The sequence below is a fragment of the Pristis pectinata genome, chromosome 1 (assembly GCF_009764475.1).
Source record: "Pristis pectinata isolate sPriPec2 chromosome 1, sPriPec2.1.pri, whole genome shotgun sequence".
Lineage (NCBI taxonomy): Eukaryota > Metazoa > Chordata > Chondrichthyes > Rhinopristiformes > Pristidae > Pristis > Pristis pectinata.
The window spans coordinates 146586916-146603586 of record NC_067405.1 but is presented as its reverse complement, the minus strand read 5'-3'; the positions used below and the strand labels follow the sequence as shown (position 1 = coordinate 146603586).

The window sequence follows — 16671 nt, the reverse complement described above, 5'->3', positions numbered from 1 at the left end:
AATTGGTGGAATTGTAATTGGCGGAATTTGAAATCCAGCATCCTGCTGGGATGTGTTCCCATTGTTAGCTTCTCCATTCCAACACAGGGAGGGTTTGGGTGTTCAGACCCCCGCTCCCTGGAGGCATGCAGAACCCCTCGTCCTCACCCATTCCATGGGGACCATTCCAGATCCTGCAGCACTTTCAGCGGGAGTGTTCTGTTCAAACAACTTTCCCACCACCTGACCTTACTGTACACCTGCAACCCCATCAATAAGCGTAGTTGCTTCTTCAGTTTAGGAGCAATTAGCAAAAGGGGCATAAATGCCTGCGGTGCCCATGAGGTGCACATCGGTGAATGAATAAGTCATGAGGGAAGTAAAAGCAGAGAGGGATTAACCACGGGGAAAAGGATATTAAATAAAACAGAGAATGCTGGAAATGCTCAACTTGCCAGGCAGCATCTGTGGTGAACGACAGCCCAGGCCGGACCCGCCCCCGACTCTGATTGACAGCCATGGTTGGACCCACCCCCCCAGCGCTGACTGACAGGCGGGATCCCCGCCCCCTTCGCTGACTGACAGCCCGGGAGACCCCGCCCCTCGGCACTGACTGACAGCCCCGGTCGGACCCGCCCCCGACCCCGGTGCTGACTGACTGTCCCCCCCCTGAGCCCCGCCCCTCGGCGCTGACTGACTGTCCCCCCCCTGAGCCCCGCCCCTCGGCGCTGACTGACAGCCCTGACCGGAGGGGGAGCCCCGCCCCCGGCGTTGAGTGACAGCCCTGACCGGAGGGGGAGCCCCGCCCCGCCCCCGGTGTCGAGGGACAGCCCGGCCGGTGAGGCGGGAAATGGAGTCGCTGAGCGAGGTGGAGGTTGGGCCCTGCCGCCACTCCCGCTTCCTGCGCCCGCTGCGGGTTCACTACACTCAGGTGGGTGCAGGCGGGGGGAGGCCGAGCGCCGGCCCCGGGGCCCGGGTCCGGGTCCGGGCCTGGGCCTGGGCCTGGGCCGGACCCCCGAGGCGGGGTCTGAGCCTGGCCTGGGGAGTGGCCTGGCTCCCGGTTCCGGGGGCTGAGGAAGGTGTTGCCCTTCTCGGGCCACCGACCTACTCCCAGCAAACTGCGGGAGGAATCAGCGGGTCGAGCAGCATCTGTGGAGCCGGAGGGATTTTGAAATAAATTTTATTGGTGCAAGATATGTGCAGGAAATACTAGAATATAAAACGCAGGTTATCTTTACATTGGTCGTGTGGTTCAGACATTTACAGCATGGAAACAGGCCATTCAGCCCGACTCATCCATGCTGACCAAGTTGCCTACCTGAGCTGGTTCCATTTGGCCCATTTCCCTCTCAGCCTTTCCTATCCATGGTACCCGCCCAATGTCTTTTACCAAATGTCTTGTAATTGTACTCACCTCTACCACTTCCTCTGGCAGCTCGTTCCATACCCACTGCCCTCTGTGTGAAAATTCTTCCCCTCAGGTCCCCTTTAAATCTTGCCCCCCTCTCCTTAAACCTATGCCCTCTCCTACCCTGGGGAAAAGACTGTGACCATACACTTTATCTTTGCCCTCCCTGTTATAAACCTCACCCCTCAGTCTCCTACGCTCCGGGGAAAACAGTCCAAGCCTGTCCAATCTCTCCTTATAACTCAAGCCTTCCAGTTCAGGCAACATCCTTGTAAATATTTTCAGCACCCTCTGTAGCTTAATCACACCATTCTTATAGTATGGTGACCAGAACCACACACAATATTCCCGGAATGGTCTCACCAACCTCTTGTACAGCTGTAACATGACATCCTAACTCATACTCAATGCCCCATCCAATGAAGGCAAGAATGTCATATGCCTTCTTCACTACTTGGTTTAACTGTATTGCTTTCAGAGAACTCTGTTTAAGTTCAAGTTATACCTTATTGTCATTCACCCACATGCTGTAAAACACATGGAGGAACGAAATGTCATTTCCCCCAGACTCTCACAACAGAGGACATACATAGAACAGAGGACGTACAATAAATGCAGACAGAAAAATTGTGCAAGCACAAATAGTGCAAAAAATGGTATATACAGGATACAAAATTAGTGCAAAACCGAGTTGGACAAAGAAAATACAGAACTCAGTGTATTGCACTAAGTGTATAAACATGTTCAGCAGCAGCCAAAGTTCTTATGCACTATTGTGCAAACCAGGACTTTTGACGTGGCATTTGTCTGAGACTAACCAGGTAGAAAAACTATCCCATTTCCCCTCTTCCCCCCCCCCCCCCCCCATTACCAGACTCTTCACCCTCCCCACCTGGTTCCATCTGCCCACCACCCACATACACGTGAGAATAATGTGGCATGTGACAGGCACAGTAGTGTAGCGGTTAGCGTGACGCTATTACAGCGCCAGCGACCTGGGTTCAATTGAACCGGCCGCTGTCTGTAAGGAGTTTGTATGTTCTCCCCGTGTCTGCATGGGTTTCCTCCGGGTGCTCCGGTGTCCTCCCACATTCCAAAGACGTACGGGTTAGGAAGTTGTGGGCGTGCTTTTTTTTTTCTGGGACCCCTGCTCTTTGTGATTTTTATAAATGACTTGGATGAGGATGTGGAAGGATGGGTTAGTAAGTTTGCTGATGATACAAAGGTTGGTGGTGTTGTGGATAGTGTAGAAGGTTGCTGTAGATTACAACAGGATATTGATAGGATGCAGACCTGAGCTGAGAAGTGGCAGATGGAGTTCAACCCAGATAAGTGTGAAGTGATACACTTCGGGAGATCAAATTTGAAGGCAGAGTACAAGGTTAATGGCAGGACTCTTAGCAGTGTGGAGGAACAGGGGGATCTTGGGGTCCACGTCCACAGATCCCTCAAGGTTGCCGTGCAGGTTGATAGGGTTGTTAAGAAGGCGTATGGTATGTTGGCCTTCATTAGTCGGGGTATTGAGTTCCAGAGCCGCGAGGTAATGTTGCAGCTCTATAGAACTTTGGTTAGACCACACTTGGAATATTGTGTTCATTTCTGGTCGCCTCATTATGGGAAAGATGTGGAAGCTTTAGAGAGGGTGCAGAGGAGATTTACCAAGATGCTGCCTGGATTGGAGAGCATATTTTATGATGATAGGTTGAGTGAGCTACGGCTTTTCTCTTTGGAGAGAAGGAGGATGAGCAGTGACTTGATAGTGTACAAGATGATAAGAGGCATAGATCGAGTGGACAGTCAGAGACTTTTCCCCAGGGCGACAATGGCTAACACGAGGGGACATAATTTTAAGGTGATTGGAGGAAGGTATAAGGGGGATGTCGGGTAAGTTTTTTTACACAGAGAGTGGTGGGTGTGTGGAACGCACTGCCGGCAGAGGTTGTGGGGGCAGGTACATTAGGGATATTTAAGAGACTCAGATAGACACATGAATGATAGAGAAATGGAGGGCTATGTGGGAGAGAAGGGTTAGATAGATCTCAGAGCAGGATAAAATGTTGGCACATTGTGGGTCAAAGGGCCTGTAACGTGCTGTAATGTTCTATAATAATAGACCTGAGACAGGTACAACAGTGTCGTTTAAGAAGCACTTGGATAGGTACATGGAGGGGAGGGGCTTGGAGGGATATGGGCCGAACGCAGGAAATTGGGACTAGATGGGTGGGCACCTTGGTCGGCATGGACTGGTTGGGCTGAAGGGCCTGTGTCTTTGCTGTGTTGCTCTATGACTAATACCATTGTTGCTGGTTCTTGTTACTTCGGGACATACTGCCAAACAGCCTCCTTACTCCATCCACCCTCTCTCGACTTGGGGTGCCAGTACCTCATAAACCAAAGCTCTCTTCCAGACACCACCCACCTAACCAGTTGTTGAGCACCTCGATCTTCTCTTCTCTTAACCTGGGCAATTAAAATCCATCTGATTTTACTTGCCCTGAAACATTTCTCTTTCCACAGATGCTGCCTGACCAGCTGAGGGTTTTCTGTTTTATTTCAGATTTTCAGCATCTAGGGTTCTTTTGATTTTCATTTACTCTTGAGAATAGAGGCCCAGCCTACTCAATCTCTCCTTGTACAGCATGTCCAGCATCTCTGGAACTAGAATGGTGAATCTTTGATGCACTCTCAATAGCTAGTGAAAAGGTAGGGAAAACAGAACTATACCATTGTAGTAAGGCATCTTGTACTCAAATCCTGTTGCTATAAAGGGCAACATACCACTTGTCTTCTTGACTGCCTGCTGAACCTGCATATTAGCATTCAGTTACTTGTACAAGGAGATACAGATCAAAAAACAAACTGCTGGAGGAACCCAGCAGGTCAGGCAGCACCTGTAGAGGAAATGAACAGTTGACGTTTCAGGTCAAGACCCTTCATCTGGACTGAAAGATGGAGGGGAGAGAGCCGGTATAAAGAGGTGAGGGGGAGGGGTGGGACAAGAGCTGGCAGGTGATAGGTGGATCCAGGTGAGGAGGGGTGATGGAAGGGTGGAGATAGTGACAGAGGCTGGGAGCTGATAGGTGGAGGCTGCCCACTCCCTTAGCTTGAAATTCCTTTGCATCCTCATCACACTCACATTCCCACCTGGTTTCCTTTCATCAGCAAACTTGGAAATATTACAGTTGATCCCCTAGATGTAGGTTGTGAATAGTTGGGGCCCAGAGTGCTGTGGGATGGGGTGAAGGGCACTCGTTTCAAGGGCAATGTCACTGTTGAGAATTTCTTCAAAGTGTTTCTTCCAGTGGATTCTGGCCGTCGGTTCTTGGTGGGGTGGGCTCTTGGGTGTTTGGATTATGGATGGTCTTGACTGCACTGAAAAAAACATAGGTCCTGGTTAACAGTGAGCTGCTGAGCCTCATGAGCTCTTTCAAGCATTCTCTCTCCCTTCATTAATGTACGTGCCGTGGGCTGTTTGTAACGCCGCAGTGAGGTGTATGCTAACCACCTTTCTTATTGGGATTTCTTCAGGGTTAGGATGACTTACTTCCATTCCGGTACTGTAGTTCCTAAGGTGACTGATGAGACCACTGTGAGGCCCCAGCCTTTGCCGCAGGAGTCAAAGCCGAGTTTATTGTACTCTGCACAAGTCCATGTGTGCACAGGTGCAATGAAAAACTTACTTGCAGCAGCATCACAGGCACATAGCGTCATATGAGCAGCATAAATTAAACATACTTTAACCACAATTTCTACAAGAAAGAAAACAATTGCAAGAACACAATTGGAACAAAAAAAGCAAAGGCCATTGCAGTGCAAAGTGATCAAAGTGGTCACAGTGTTGCTAAACTATTGTGATTAGGGTTGTGCCGGTTGGTTCAAGAACCGAATGGTTGAAGGGAAGTAGCTGTTCCTGAATCTGGTGGTGTGGGACTTCAGGCTTCTGTACCTCCTGCCCGATGGTAGCTGCGAGAAGATGGCATGGCCTGGATGGTGGGCATCTTTGATGATGGATGTTGCCTTCTTGAGGCAGCGCCTCCTGTAGATACTCCCGATGGTGGGGAGGAATGTGCCCGTGATGTATTGGGCTGAGTCCACTACTCTCTGCAGCTTCTTGCATTTCTGCGCATTCCAATTGCTGTACCAGACCGTCATGCAACCAGTCAGGATACTTTCAACAGTACATCTATAGAAATTTGTTAAGAGTGTTTAGTGAGAAGCCAAACCTCCTTCAACTCCTAAGAAAGTAAAGACACTGGTGTGCCTTCCTTGTGATTGCATCTATGTGCTGGGCCCTGGACAGGTCATCTGATATGTTAACGCCCAGGGAATTTAAAGCTGCTGACTCTCTCCACTGCCGATCCCCCAATGTAGACTAGCGCATGTTCACCCTCCTTCCCCTTCCTGAAGTCAGCATTCAGCTCTTTAGTTTTATTGACATTGAGGGAGAGGTTGTTGCAGTACCACTCACCCAGGTGTTCTGCCTCACTCCCGTAAGCTGACTGATCACCACTGTCTAACAACATCGGTGAATTTTTATGTGTCCTTGGAGCTGTGCTTAGCCACACAGTGATGTGTGTACAGAGAGCAGAGCAGGGGGCTAAGCACACAGCCTTGAGGTGCACCTCTGTTGACAGTCAGCGAGGAGGAGATGTTGTTACCAATCCTCACTGATTGAGGTCTGCCGATGAGGAAGTCAAGTATCCAGGTACAGAGGCCCAAATCTTAAGGCTTGATGACATTTGGATGGGATGATTGTCAATGAGCAGCAGCCTGACATACGAGTTCCTGTTGTCCAGGTGGTCCAAAGCAGAGTGAAGAGCCAGAGGAATCACATCTGTTGTTGGCCTGTTGTGGCAGTAGGCAAATTGGAGCAGATCCAGGTCATCTCTGAGGCAGGAGTTGATTCGTGCCATAACCAACCTCTCAAAGCACTTAATTACAGTTGATATAAGCGCTACTGGATGGTAGTCATTGAGGCAGGTCACCATGCTATTCTTGGGCACTGGTGTATAGATGCCTTTTTGAAGCAGGTGGGAATCTCAGAGCGCAGAAGCGAGAGGTCCTCGATGGGGTAGGTGGTTTGGGATGTGCGCACTCCCTTTGTTGTTTGCACTTGGCCTCTGTGTGTCCCTGGTTTAGAGACTTCAGATGTTCCTCCTTTAGTCAGAGTGGAGATGGGCCAGGGATTCCCACGAGTCGGTGAGCACATTACTACAAGGTCTTGAAAAATTCCTTGAAGTGTTTTTCGCTTTCCCCTGGAAAATCTCTCCTCGTGATGGAGCTCGGGTAAAGTGCTTGTTACAGAAGTCTGGTGTCAGGCATGTGAACAGTATGATTCACCCATTGGAGCTGGTTGTGTTTCAAACGAATTCTCGATACTGGCGCCAGAGAGGACAATGACGTTAATTTTCCTATTAGATCCTAGTTATCAAATGATTCTTGAGTTAAGATTCACTATGTTCATGGCATGGTCTCGACAGGCTGTGCCTCTGTGGCTGCTTGTGATTCCTAAGTGTGACTGGATGCTGGTCACACTTCTGTGGAATTCAGGAGTGCTAACCAATATTGTGTAACCCCCTGGCACACACCTGTGAACCCATGATGACGGCTGGTGTAAGAAAGTATTCTGCCACAACAGTAGGGGGTGCTCTGAGCATGTCCTTGAAGAGTTCTTGAGAGAAGTCTTTACTCTGTATCCAGCCCTGCATTTTTTCTTTTAAGCAGCAGCTCAGTGATTGTGCTCATTAACTATACAGTGGCTGCTCTGGATATGTTTGACGGGATTGTGTAAAGGGAGCTCTCCCCTGTACATAACCTGTGCTAACCCTGCTCTGGGAGTGTTTGATGGGCGGTGAAAGGGGAACCTTGCTCTGTATTTAACCTGCTCTGGGAGTGTTTGATGGGCAGTGAAGGGGGAGCTTTGCTCTGTATCTAACCTGCTCTGGGAGTGATTGAGGAGGAAGTGCAATCAGAGGATTAACAGGACATACACCACTGATTCAGACCATTTGATCCAACCAGTCTATTCATGCTTCTCTGGATTTTCCTCTCATCTTTCCTCACTTAAATATAGGAGCATAGGACTATATAAGTATAACTCCTATACTTGAATATAGGAGTTGGAATTGAGTATAGGAGTTGGAAATTGAGTATAGGAGTTGGAATTGAGTATAGGAGTTGGAATGTTTTGGTGAGGTTGGATAAGTCATTGGTGAGACCAAATTTAGAATATTGTGTGCAGTTCTGGTCGCTGAACTACAGCATGGATGTCAGTAAGATTGAAAGAGTGCAGAGGAGATTTACTAGAATGTTGCTGGATCTTCAGGAGTTGAGTTATAGGGAAAGATTGAGCATGTTAGGACTTTATTCCTTGGAACGGAGAAGAATGAGGGGAGATATGATAGAGGTTTAAAAAATGATGAGGGGCATAGACAGAGTTAATGCAAGTAGGCTCTTTCCACCTAGATTCGGAGAGAGAAGTACGAGAGGACTTGGCTTTAGGGTGAAAGGGGAAAGGTTTAGGGGGAACATTAGAGGGAACTTCTTCACTCAAAGAGTGGTGGGAGTGTGGAATGGGCTGCCATCTGATGTGGTAAATGCAGGCTTGCTCTTAAGTTTTAAGAGTAAATTGGATAGATACATGGACGAGAGAGGTCTGGAGGGGTATGGGCTGGGGGCAGGTAAATGGAACTAGCAGAATAATGTTTTGGCACAGACTAGAAGGGCCAAATGGCCTGTTTTCTGTGCTGTAGTTTTCTATGGTTTCTGAATCTCCAGTGTATTCCCTCCATTCCCTTGCCCCACATGTGCACGTTCAGCTTCCCCTTAAACACAACAATGCCATTCGCTTCAACACTCCCACGGGAGCCACTTCCACATTCTCACCACTCTTTGGGTTAGAGTGTTCTCTGTACTCCCTAATGAATTTATATAGAACAGTACAGCACAGGAACAGGCCCTTCAGTCCATGATGCCAAATTAAACTGATCCCATCTGCCTGCACATGATCCATACCCCTCCATTCCTTGTTTGTTCATGTGCCTCTCTAAATGTCTCTTGAACATTGCTATTGTATCTGCTTCCACCACCTCCCCTGATAAGGCATTCCAGGCACCCACCGCTCTCTGTGTAAAAAAAAACTTGCCCCGCACATCTCCTTTAAACGTTCCCCCTCTCAACTTATACTCTCTAGTAATTGACATTTCCACCCTGGGAAAAAGATTCTATCAACCCAACCTGTGACTGTCATAATTTTATAAACTTTATCAGATATCTCCTCAGCCTCTGATGCTCCAGAGAAAACAATCCATGTTTGCCCAACTTCTCCTTATAGCTGAAGCACTCCATGCCAGGCAACATCTTGGTGAACCTCTTCTGCACCCTCCATATCCTTCCCATACTGTGGCAAGGAGAAATGCACACAATACTCCTAACCAAAGTTTTATATAGCTGCAACATGATTAACCAACTTTTATACTCATTGCCCCAACCAATGAAGGCAAGCATACCATATGCTTCCTTTATCACCCTATCCGTTTGTATTGCCACTTTCAGGGAGCTATGAATTTGTACCCCAAGATCCCTCTATTAGTCCTCCTAAGGGTCCCGGCATTTATTGTATACTTTCCTCTTGAATTTGACCTCCCAAAATGAAACACCTCACACTTGTCCAGATTAAACTCCATCTGCCATTTCTCCATCCAAATTTTCAACTGATCTTTATATCCTGCTCTATCCTTTGGTAATGGTCCTCACTATCCACAAATCTACCAATTTTCGTGTCGTCTGCAAACTTACTGATCAGCCCACGTACACTTTCATCCAGGTCATTTACATATATCTTGCAAACAACAGAAGTCCCAGCATTGATCATTCACTGATATGTCCTATCCCCCTCTATGTAACATTGATATTACATTATTATTAACAGTCCTCTTTTTCAAACGAATTAACTTCTAGTGCAGAAAACATGAAGCACTTTTATCCAATAACATAAAGTGTAAGTGTAGTTTTAAGAATTTGATCTAGACTAATTCTATGCTATATATATCTGCCCCTTCTGAAAACATTCCACTGTTGAATCTCGACAGTATTTCTGCCACCTCCCCTAATCTCACGTTCTGCTCTCTAAATAGTAGCACGTGCCCTATTCCAATCCAATATCCTGTATTTTGTCTTGACTTTGTAATTCAAGTTTTAACCTGTTCACAGTACCATCACCGTACTCATTGTCCTTATTCGCCTCCAACTCAAGCCTTCCAAATTTTGTACTTTTTAAACAGGCTCCCCAAAATTTCTGCCAGTGAGGGCACAGAAGAGTCTACCTTAGAATTTCCTGCCCTTTTTATTTATCTCTCAGTTAAGGAACGGGTTATTAAATGCTTGAGGAATGCTAATTCTGTAATCTCTGCTCGCCTCACTGATCTGTCCACAGGTTCCATCCTGCGGTTTGCTAGGGGAGGGAATCTGTCATTAAACCCACTAATGGAGCAATCTCTACTTTTTATCTTTGATCTCTAATCACACTGATTGTCTGAATTCCTGTCATGTGCACCTGCCCTCTCTCCATCAGGGAATCTGTCTCCTGTGTCACCATTTTGTTTTAGACTGTTCTGGCTCTTAAATAAAATATTGCAACCTGATGAGTTCACTTTATTACCACCGCACTGTTTGCAGCCAAGCTTTTGTGTGATTAAATCTATATTTTCCTGTGACATTGTTTTAAGTTTCCCTGGTTTATTTTCCCACATTTCAAGCATTGTAATACATCAAGTTTTTTTATTCATATTTAACATAACTTCTTGAGCCTTGACTTATTTTTAATCACAGATTGTACTTCATTCCTTTATCTCAACCTTTCCTATTATTAAAAGTTAAATTGACCACCCTCTAATTTCCTTTGGAATTCTATATTCCTTTTGCTCCTTTATAAGAAAAAATTTGTGGGATTACCTCATCCATCACTACCTTTCTATCTTGCCACTTGAGTGCTTTGATTTTTCCTTCCTATTTGCTCAAATCTTTATGCTATTTCCAGTTCATTAGTTTGCTTCCTGTTCAGGCGTAGGCCATCTTTGCAGAACAACCTTTCCCCAGAACTGGTGCCAGTGCCCCATAAACGGAAGCTCCTTTCCTGACACCATTGTGTAGCCATTTGTTGAACTCCTGGGTCTCCTTTCGTTCCTCTTAATCTGGGCAAATAAAATCCATAGATTAGCACATGTGAAACCCTGCTCCTGAAAACTGCTGCCTGACCTTCTCAGCACCTTCTCCAGGAGTTTGGATTTCTCCTATATAATTGGTATTGGTTTATTATTGTCACTTGTACCGAGGTACAGTGAAAAAATTATCTTGCATACCATTCGTACAGGTCAATTCATTACACAGTGCAGATACATTCAGTTAGTACAGAGTCCATTGAAGTAGTACAGGTAAAAACAACAATAACAGAGTACAGAGTAAAGTGTCACAGCTACAGGGAGTGCATTGCAGGTAGACAATAAGGTGCAAGGTCACAACAAGGTAGATTGTGAGGTCAAGTCCATCTCTCCGTATAAGGGAACCATTTAATAGTCTTATCACAGTGGGATAGAAGCTGTCCTTGAGCCTGGTGGTACATGTCCTCAGGCTCCTGTATCTCCTGCCTGATGGGAGAGGAGAGAATAGAGAATGACCTGGGTGGGTGGGGTCTTTGATTATGCTGGCTGCTTCACCAGAGCAGCAAGAGGTATAGACAGAGTCCATGGAGGGGAGGCTGGTTTCCATTATGCGCTGGGCTGTGTCCACAACTCTCTGCAGTTTCTTGCGGTCCTGGGCAGAGCAGTTGCCATACCAAGCCGTGATGCATCCAGATAGGATGCTTTCTATGGTGCATCGATAAAAGTTGGTGAGTGCCAAAGGGGACATGCCAAATTTCTTTATCTTCCTGAGGAAGTAGAGACGCTGGTGAGCTTTCTCAAATCGAAAAAGTATATTAGCCATTCAGCTCCCTCTATTTCCCATAATCTTTTCCTGCCTTCCTGAAGTGTTTCTCACATCGAGGCCAACTGTGCTAGTGTTGCTTTCTTCAACTGAAACCAACATGTCTTCAAAAACAGAAGGTTCTGATTTATAGGGCTGTCACACTAACTTACCCCACTCCACTGCAGCAAAACCTGGACTGTATACCTTGGTAACTGGGCTGCTTAGTCGCCATCAAACACTGCTGTCTGAACTTGTTCAACGAAATGTTCTTTCCCAAGTCAGAGACACCTTATAAATCTAAACTGGTGCCATGGTGAATACACCAGAACAGACTCATTGGTTGTAAAATGCTTCGGGATGTCCTGAATTGCAAAAGAAGTGATACTACAAAAGTGCCAGGCAATGATGGTCTTCGACAAGAGGGAATTTAACTCATGACATTACTATTTCCAAGTTTCCCATCATCAACGTCTTGGGGGTCACCACTGACTAGAAACTCAATGCCACATAAATGTTATAACTATAAGAGGCTGGGCATCCTGCAGTGAGTGAATCACTTCCTGAAACCATATGGTCTTTCTACCATCTGCAAGGCATAAATCAGGAATATCGTGGAATGCTCCCTGGTTGCAGTACCAGCAACTTGATACTCTCTAAGACAAAACATCCCACTTGATTGGCACCCCGTTCACCACCCTAAATATTCATTCTCTCCACCACTGGAGTAGAGTGGCTACTCTATGCACCATCTAAAAAATGTCTTAGTTACTCTCCATCAGCTTCATTGAGTTATTCGCATGCCTGACGCCAGTTTCCAGGAGCATAATCCTAGTTCTGTCATGAGAGATTACCAGATAGACAAAGAAAAGGAGTGAGGAATGGGATCAAAGCTTCCTTGAAGATATGCAACGTCCCCATTGACTCCTGGGAACCTCTGGCCTATATCTACTCAAAATGGAGAAGGAGTATTCCAGAGCTCAAAGAACCCTGCCTAAGCAGTGGAAGGAGACATAAACCATGCACCCACCTGTCCCTGTCAGCCACCATCTGACCAATCCATGGAAGAGTCTGCATTCCAACACGGGCCTCATTAGCCACCACAGAACCAAGTGGAAGCAAGTCATCCTCGCTGCCGAAGAAGGCTGTGTGCTGTACTGGTCTCCTTATTTCAGGTAGGATACAAATGCATTGGAAGCAGTTCAGAGAAGGTATACTAGGTTTATAACTGGAATAAGCAGGTTATCTTGTCAGGAAAGGTTGGACAGGCTAGACTTGTATCCACTGAAGTTTAGAAGAGTGAACAGGGTCAATTGAAACTCCTGAGGGGTCTTGACAGAGTGAACGTCAAGAGAATGTTTCCTCTCATGGGAAATCTAGAACTAAGGGGGCCACTGTTATAGAGTCATACAATGCGAAAATAGACCCTTCAGCCTGACTGTGTTGCCCAGCGAGCTAGTCCCATCTGCTCATGTTTGGCCCATAGCCCTCTAAACCTCTTCTATCCATGGACTTATCTAGATGGTTTTTAAATGTTTCTCATGTGTCCACCTCAACCGCTGTTTCTGGCAGCTCATTCCAAATACACACCACCCTTTGCGTGAAGAAGCTGCCCCTTATGTCCCTTTTAAATCTCTTGCCTCTGATAAACCTATGCACTCTTGTTTTTAGCACACCTCCTCCCTGGGAAAAATAAGAAGTTCCCTCTATAAGGCAACATTTTTCTCTCAGAGAGACATGAGGCTTTGGAACACTCTTCCTCAATGGGTAGTGGAAACTGAGTCTTTGGTCAGACCCCACTTGGAGTACTGTGCTCAGCCTCACTACAGGAAGGATGTGGAAACCATAGAGAGGGTGCAGAGGAGACTTACAAGGATGTTGCCTGGATTGGGGACCATGCCTTATGAAAACAGGTTGAGTGAACTCGGCCTTTTCTCCTTGGAACGACGGAGGATGAGGGGTGACCTGATAGAGGTGTATAAGATGATGAGAGGCATCGATCGTGTGGATAGTCAGAGGCTTTTTCCCAGGGCTGAAATGGTTGCCACAAGAGGACACATGTTTAAGGTGCTGGGGAGTAGGTATAGAGGAGATGTTGGGTAAGTTTTTTACTCAGAGAGTGGTGAGTGCGTGGAATGGGCTGCCGGCAACGGTGGTGGAGGCGGATACAATAGGGTCTTTTAAGAGACCTTTGGATAGGCACATGGAGCTTAGAAAAATAGAGGGCTATGGGTAAGCCTAGTAATTTCTAAGGTAGGAACATGTTCGGCACAACTTTGTGGGCCGAAGGGCCTGAATTGTGCTGTAGGTTTTCTGTTTTTATGAATATTTATAAGGCAGAGGTTGATACTTCGATGTTTGACAATGGTGGAGCAGGCTTGATGGGCTGTGTTGCCTATTCCTACACCTAATTCACATGTAAGTTTGTAAATTTTGAAAAAAATATGCTACTGACAAGCTCGATGATTTTCCACCATTGACTTTATAATGAATCAGTTGCTCAATTATGTAGGAGAGTATGAAGGTAATATGTTTGGGTTGAAATTCAGGAAATGAAGAAGCAACAATCAGGGTTGTTCAGCTGGAAATGGAATGAGATCAGTTTCTGATAACTTGTGATTTATAGCTGAAGGTTGGAGCACAGCTGTCCAGCGTGTATACCTGTGAACTTGTTGTGGAGATTTAATAAGCCAGGGTGTTAATTATACCCCCTCCGTCATTACACTCCCATCCTGCAATGTGTTTGTGGCTGTTTTACACAGCAGCAGTTAGTTTTTACTTCTCCAGTACTCAGTAACGTGGAAACAGACTATGGGAGAGCTTCTGTGCAGTTTTGTCACATCAGAACAGACAAAGCCATTCAAACCTGTTCATCCTTTCTGTGAGCTCCCTATCTTAACTTCAGTTACTTACTTTAGTACCGTTACTCTTAATGTCCCTTGACATTGTACGCAATTGAGGTCTGTCATTCCCAGCTTGCACTTTGTAACTGACCCACAGCCTTGATTTTGTTGAGAGAGGGAGACACACCCTTTGAGTGAAGGACACTTTTCCTGCTTCCTCTAACAGCCAGGCTCTAATTTCAAGGTTTTACACCCTTATTCTGGACTCTGTCCATCTGTTTCTCTCAAACTTTGCTATAAAATCCTTTGAGTACCTGAATTATCATGCCCATTATTTTGATCCCTCTCTTCACTCTGGCAGGGTGGGGGTTGAAGTGTTGTCAAGCATTTAGGGGTGAGCATAAAACAGAGAACAGTACAGCACAGGTACAGGCCCTTTGGCCCACAATGTCTGTGCCAATCATGATGCCAAATTAAACTGCACATGACGTGGGTTCAATTCTGGCCGCTGTCTGTAAGGAGTTTGTACGCTCTCCCCGTGTCTGTGTGGGTTTCCTCCGGGTGCTCCAGTTTCCTCCCACATTTCCAAAGACGTACAGGTCAGGAAGTTGTGGGCATGCTAGGTTGGCGCTGGAAGCATGGCGACAGTAGCAGGCTGCCCCCAGAACACTCTACACAAAAGATGTATTTCACTGTGTGTTTCAATGTACATGTGACTAATAAAGATTCCTCATCTTACATGGTCCATATCCCTCAATTCCCTGCCTGCTCATGTCCCTGTCTAAATGCCTCTCAAGTACCAGTATTGTATCTGCTTCCACCACCTCCCCTGGCAGCCCGTTCCAGGCACCCACCACTCTCTGTGTAAAAAAAAATCTTACTCTGCACATCTCCTTTAAACTTTTCCCCTCTCACCTTATACCTATGCTCTTCAGTATTTGACATTTCCACCCTGGGGAGAAGACTCTATCTACCCTATCTATGCCTCTCATAGTTTTGAATGTGAGGTGTTGCACCTTGGTAGGACTAATGTCAAGAGGCAGTACACTCTTAAGGGCAAGACCCTTAACAGTGTTGAAGAGGAGAGAGATCTTCGGTTGCAAGTCCATAGCTCATTGAAAGTGGCTACACAGGTAGATAGGGTGGTTAAGAAGGCTTACGGAATGCTTGCTTTCATTAATCAGGGTATTGAGTATAGGAGTCAAGAAGTTATGATGCATCTCGATAGAACTCTGGTTAGGCCGCATTTAAAGTATTGCGTGCAATTCTGGTCACCTCACTATAGGAAGGATATCGAGGCTTTAGAGAGGGTGCAGAGGAGGTTTACTAGGATGCTGCCTGGATTAGAGGGCATGTGCTATCAGGAGAGGCGGGACAAACTTGGGCTCTTTTCTCTGGAGCGGCGGAGGCTGAGGGGTGATCTGTTGGAAGTGTATAAAATTATAAGGGGCATAGATAGGGTGGACAAGCAATATCTTTTCCCCATTATTGAGCGATCCAATACCAGAGGGCATGCACTTAAGGTGAGAGGGGGTAGTTTCAGAACAGTTGTTAGGGGTAAGTTTTTTTACTGAGAAAGTGGTGGATGCCTGGAATGCGTTGCCTGATAGGGTGGTGGAGGCAAATTCATTGGGGGCTTTTAAGAGGGGCTTGGATGGGCACATGAATGAGAGGAAGATGGAGGGATATGGGCATGTAGGTAGGAGGGATTAACTATGTCGGCACAACATTGTGGGCCGAAGAGCCTGTTCTGTGCTGTACTGTTCTATGTTGTATCAGATCTCCCCTCAGCCTCCAATGCTCCAGAGAAAGCAATCTAAATTTGTCCAATCTTTCCTTATAGCTAATACTCTCTAATCCAGGCAACATCCTAGTGAATCTCGTTTGCTCCCTCTCCAAAGCTTCCACATCTTCCCTGTAATGAGGTGACCAGAACTGCACACACTACTCCAATGGTATTGGTATTGGTGTATTATTGTAACACATACCAAGGTACTGTGCAAAACTTAGTTTTGCAAACCATCTGTACAGAACATTTCAAAACATAAGTAGTTTGAGGTAGTACAAGGGAAAAGCAATTAGCAGAATGCAGCATATGGTCTTACAGCTACAGAGAAAGTGCAGTGCAGGCAGACAATAAGGTGCAAGGGCAATGACAAGGTAGATTGTGAGGTCAAGAGTCCATCTTATCGTATGAGGGAACCGTTCAATAGTCTTATAACAGTGGGATAGAAGCTGTCCCTGATCCTGGTGGTACGTGCCCTCAGGCTTTTGTATCTTCTGCCCGATGGGAGGGGGGAGAGGAGAGAATGTCCAGGGTGGGAGGGGTCCTCCATTAAATTGGCTGCTTTTCTGAGGCAGGGAGAAGTGTAGATAGAGTCCATGGAGGAGAGGCTGGTTTTTGAGATGGAATGAACTGTGTTCACAACTCTGCAATTTCTAGAGAAACAAAGAACTGCAGATGCTGGAATCTAGATGAAA

The 16671-nt window shown here is 46.3% G+C and overlaps 1 protein-coding gene across 1 annotated transcript in view; it reads left to right on the top strand.

Annotated features, from left to right (window-relative positions):
* The first annotated feature begins 754 nt into the window (after nt 1–754).
* Nucleotides 755–16671, top strand: part of nudt14 (nudix (nucleoside diphosphate linked moiety X)-type motif 14) — a 92126-nt gene continuing 76209 nt past the window's right edge. The window contains exon 1 of the mRNA XM_052019957.1: nt 755–910. Coding sequence (XP_051875917.1) covers nt 830–910 — 81 coding nt within the window. The 5' untranslated portion in view covers nt 755–829. The remainder of the gene's footprint in view (nt 911–16671) is intronic.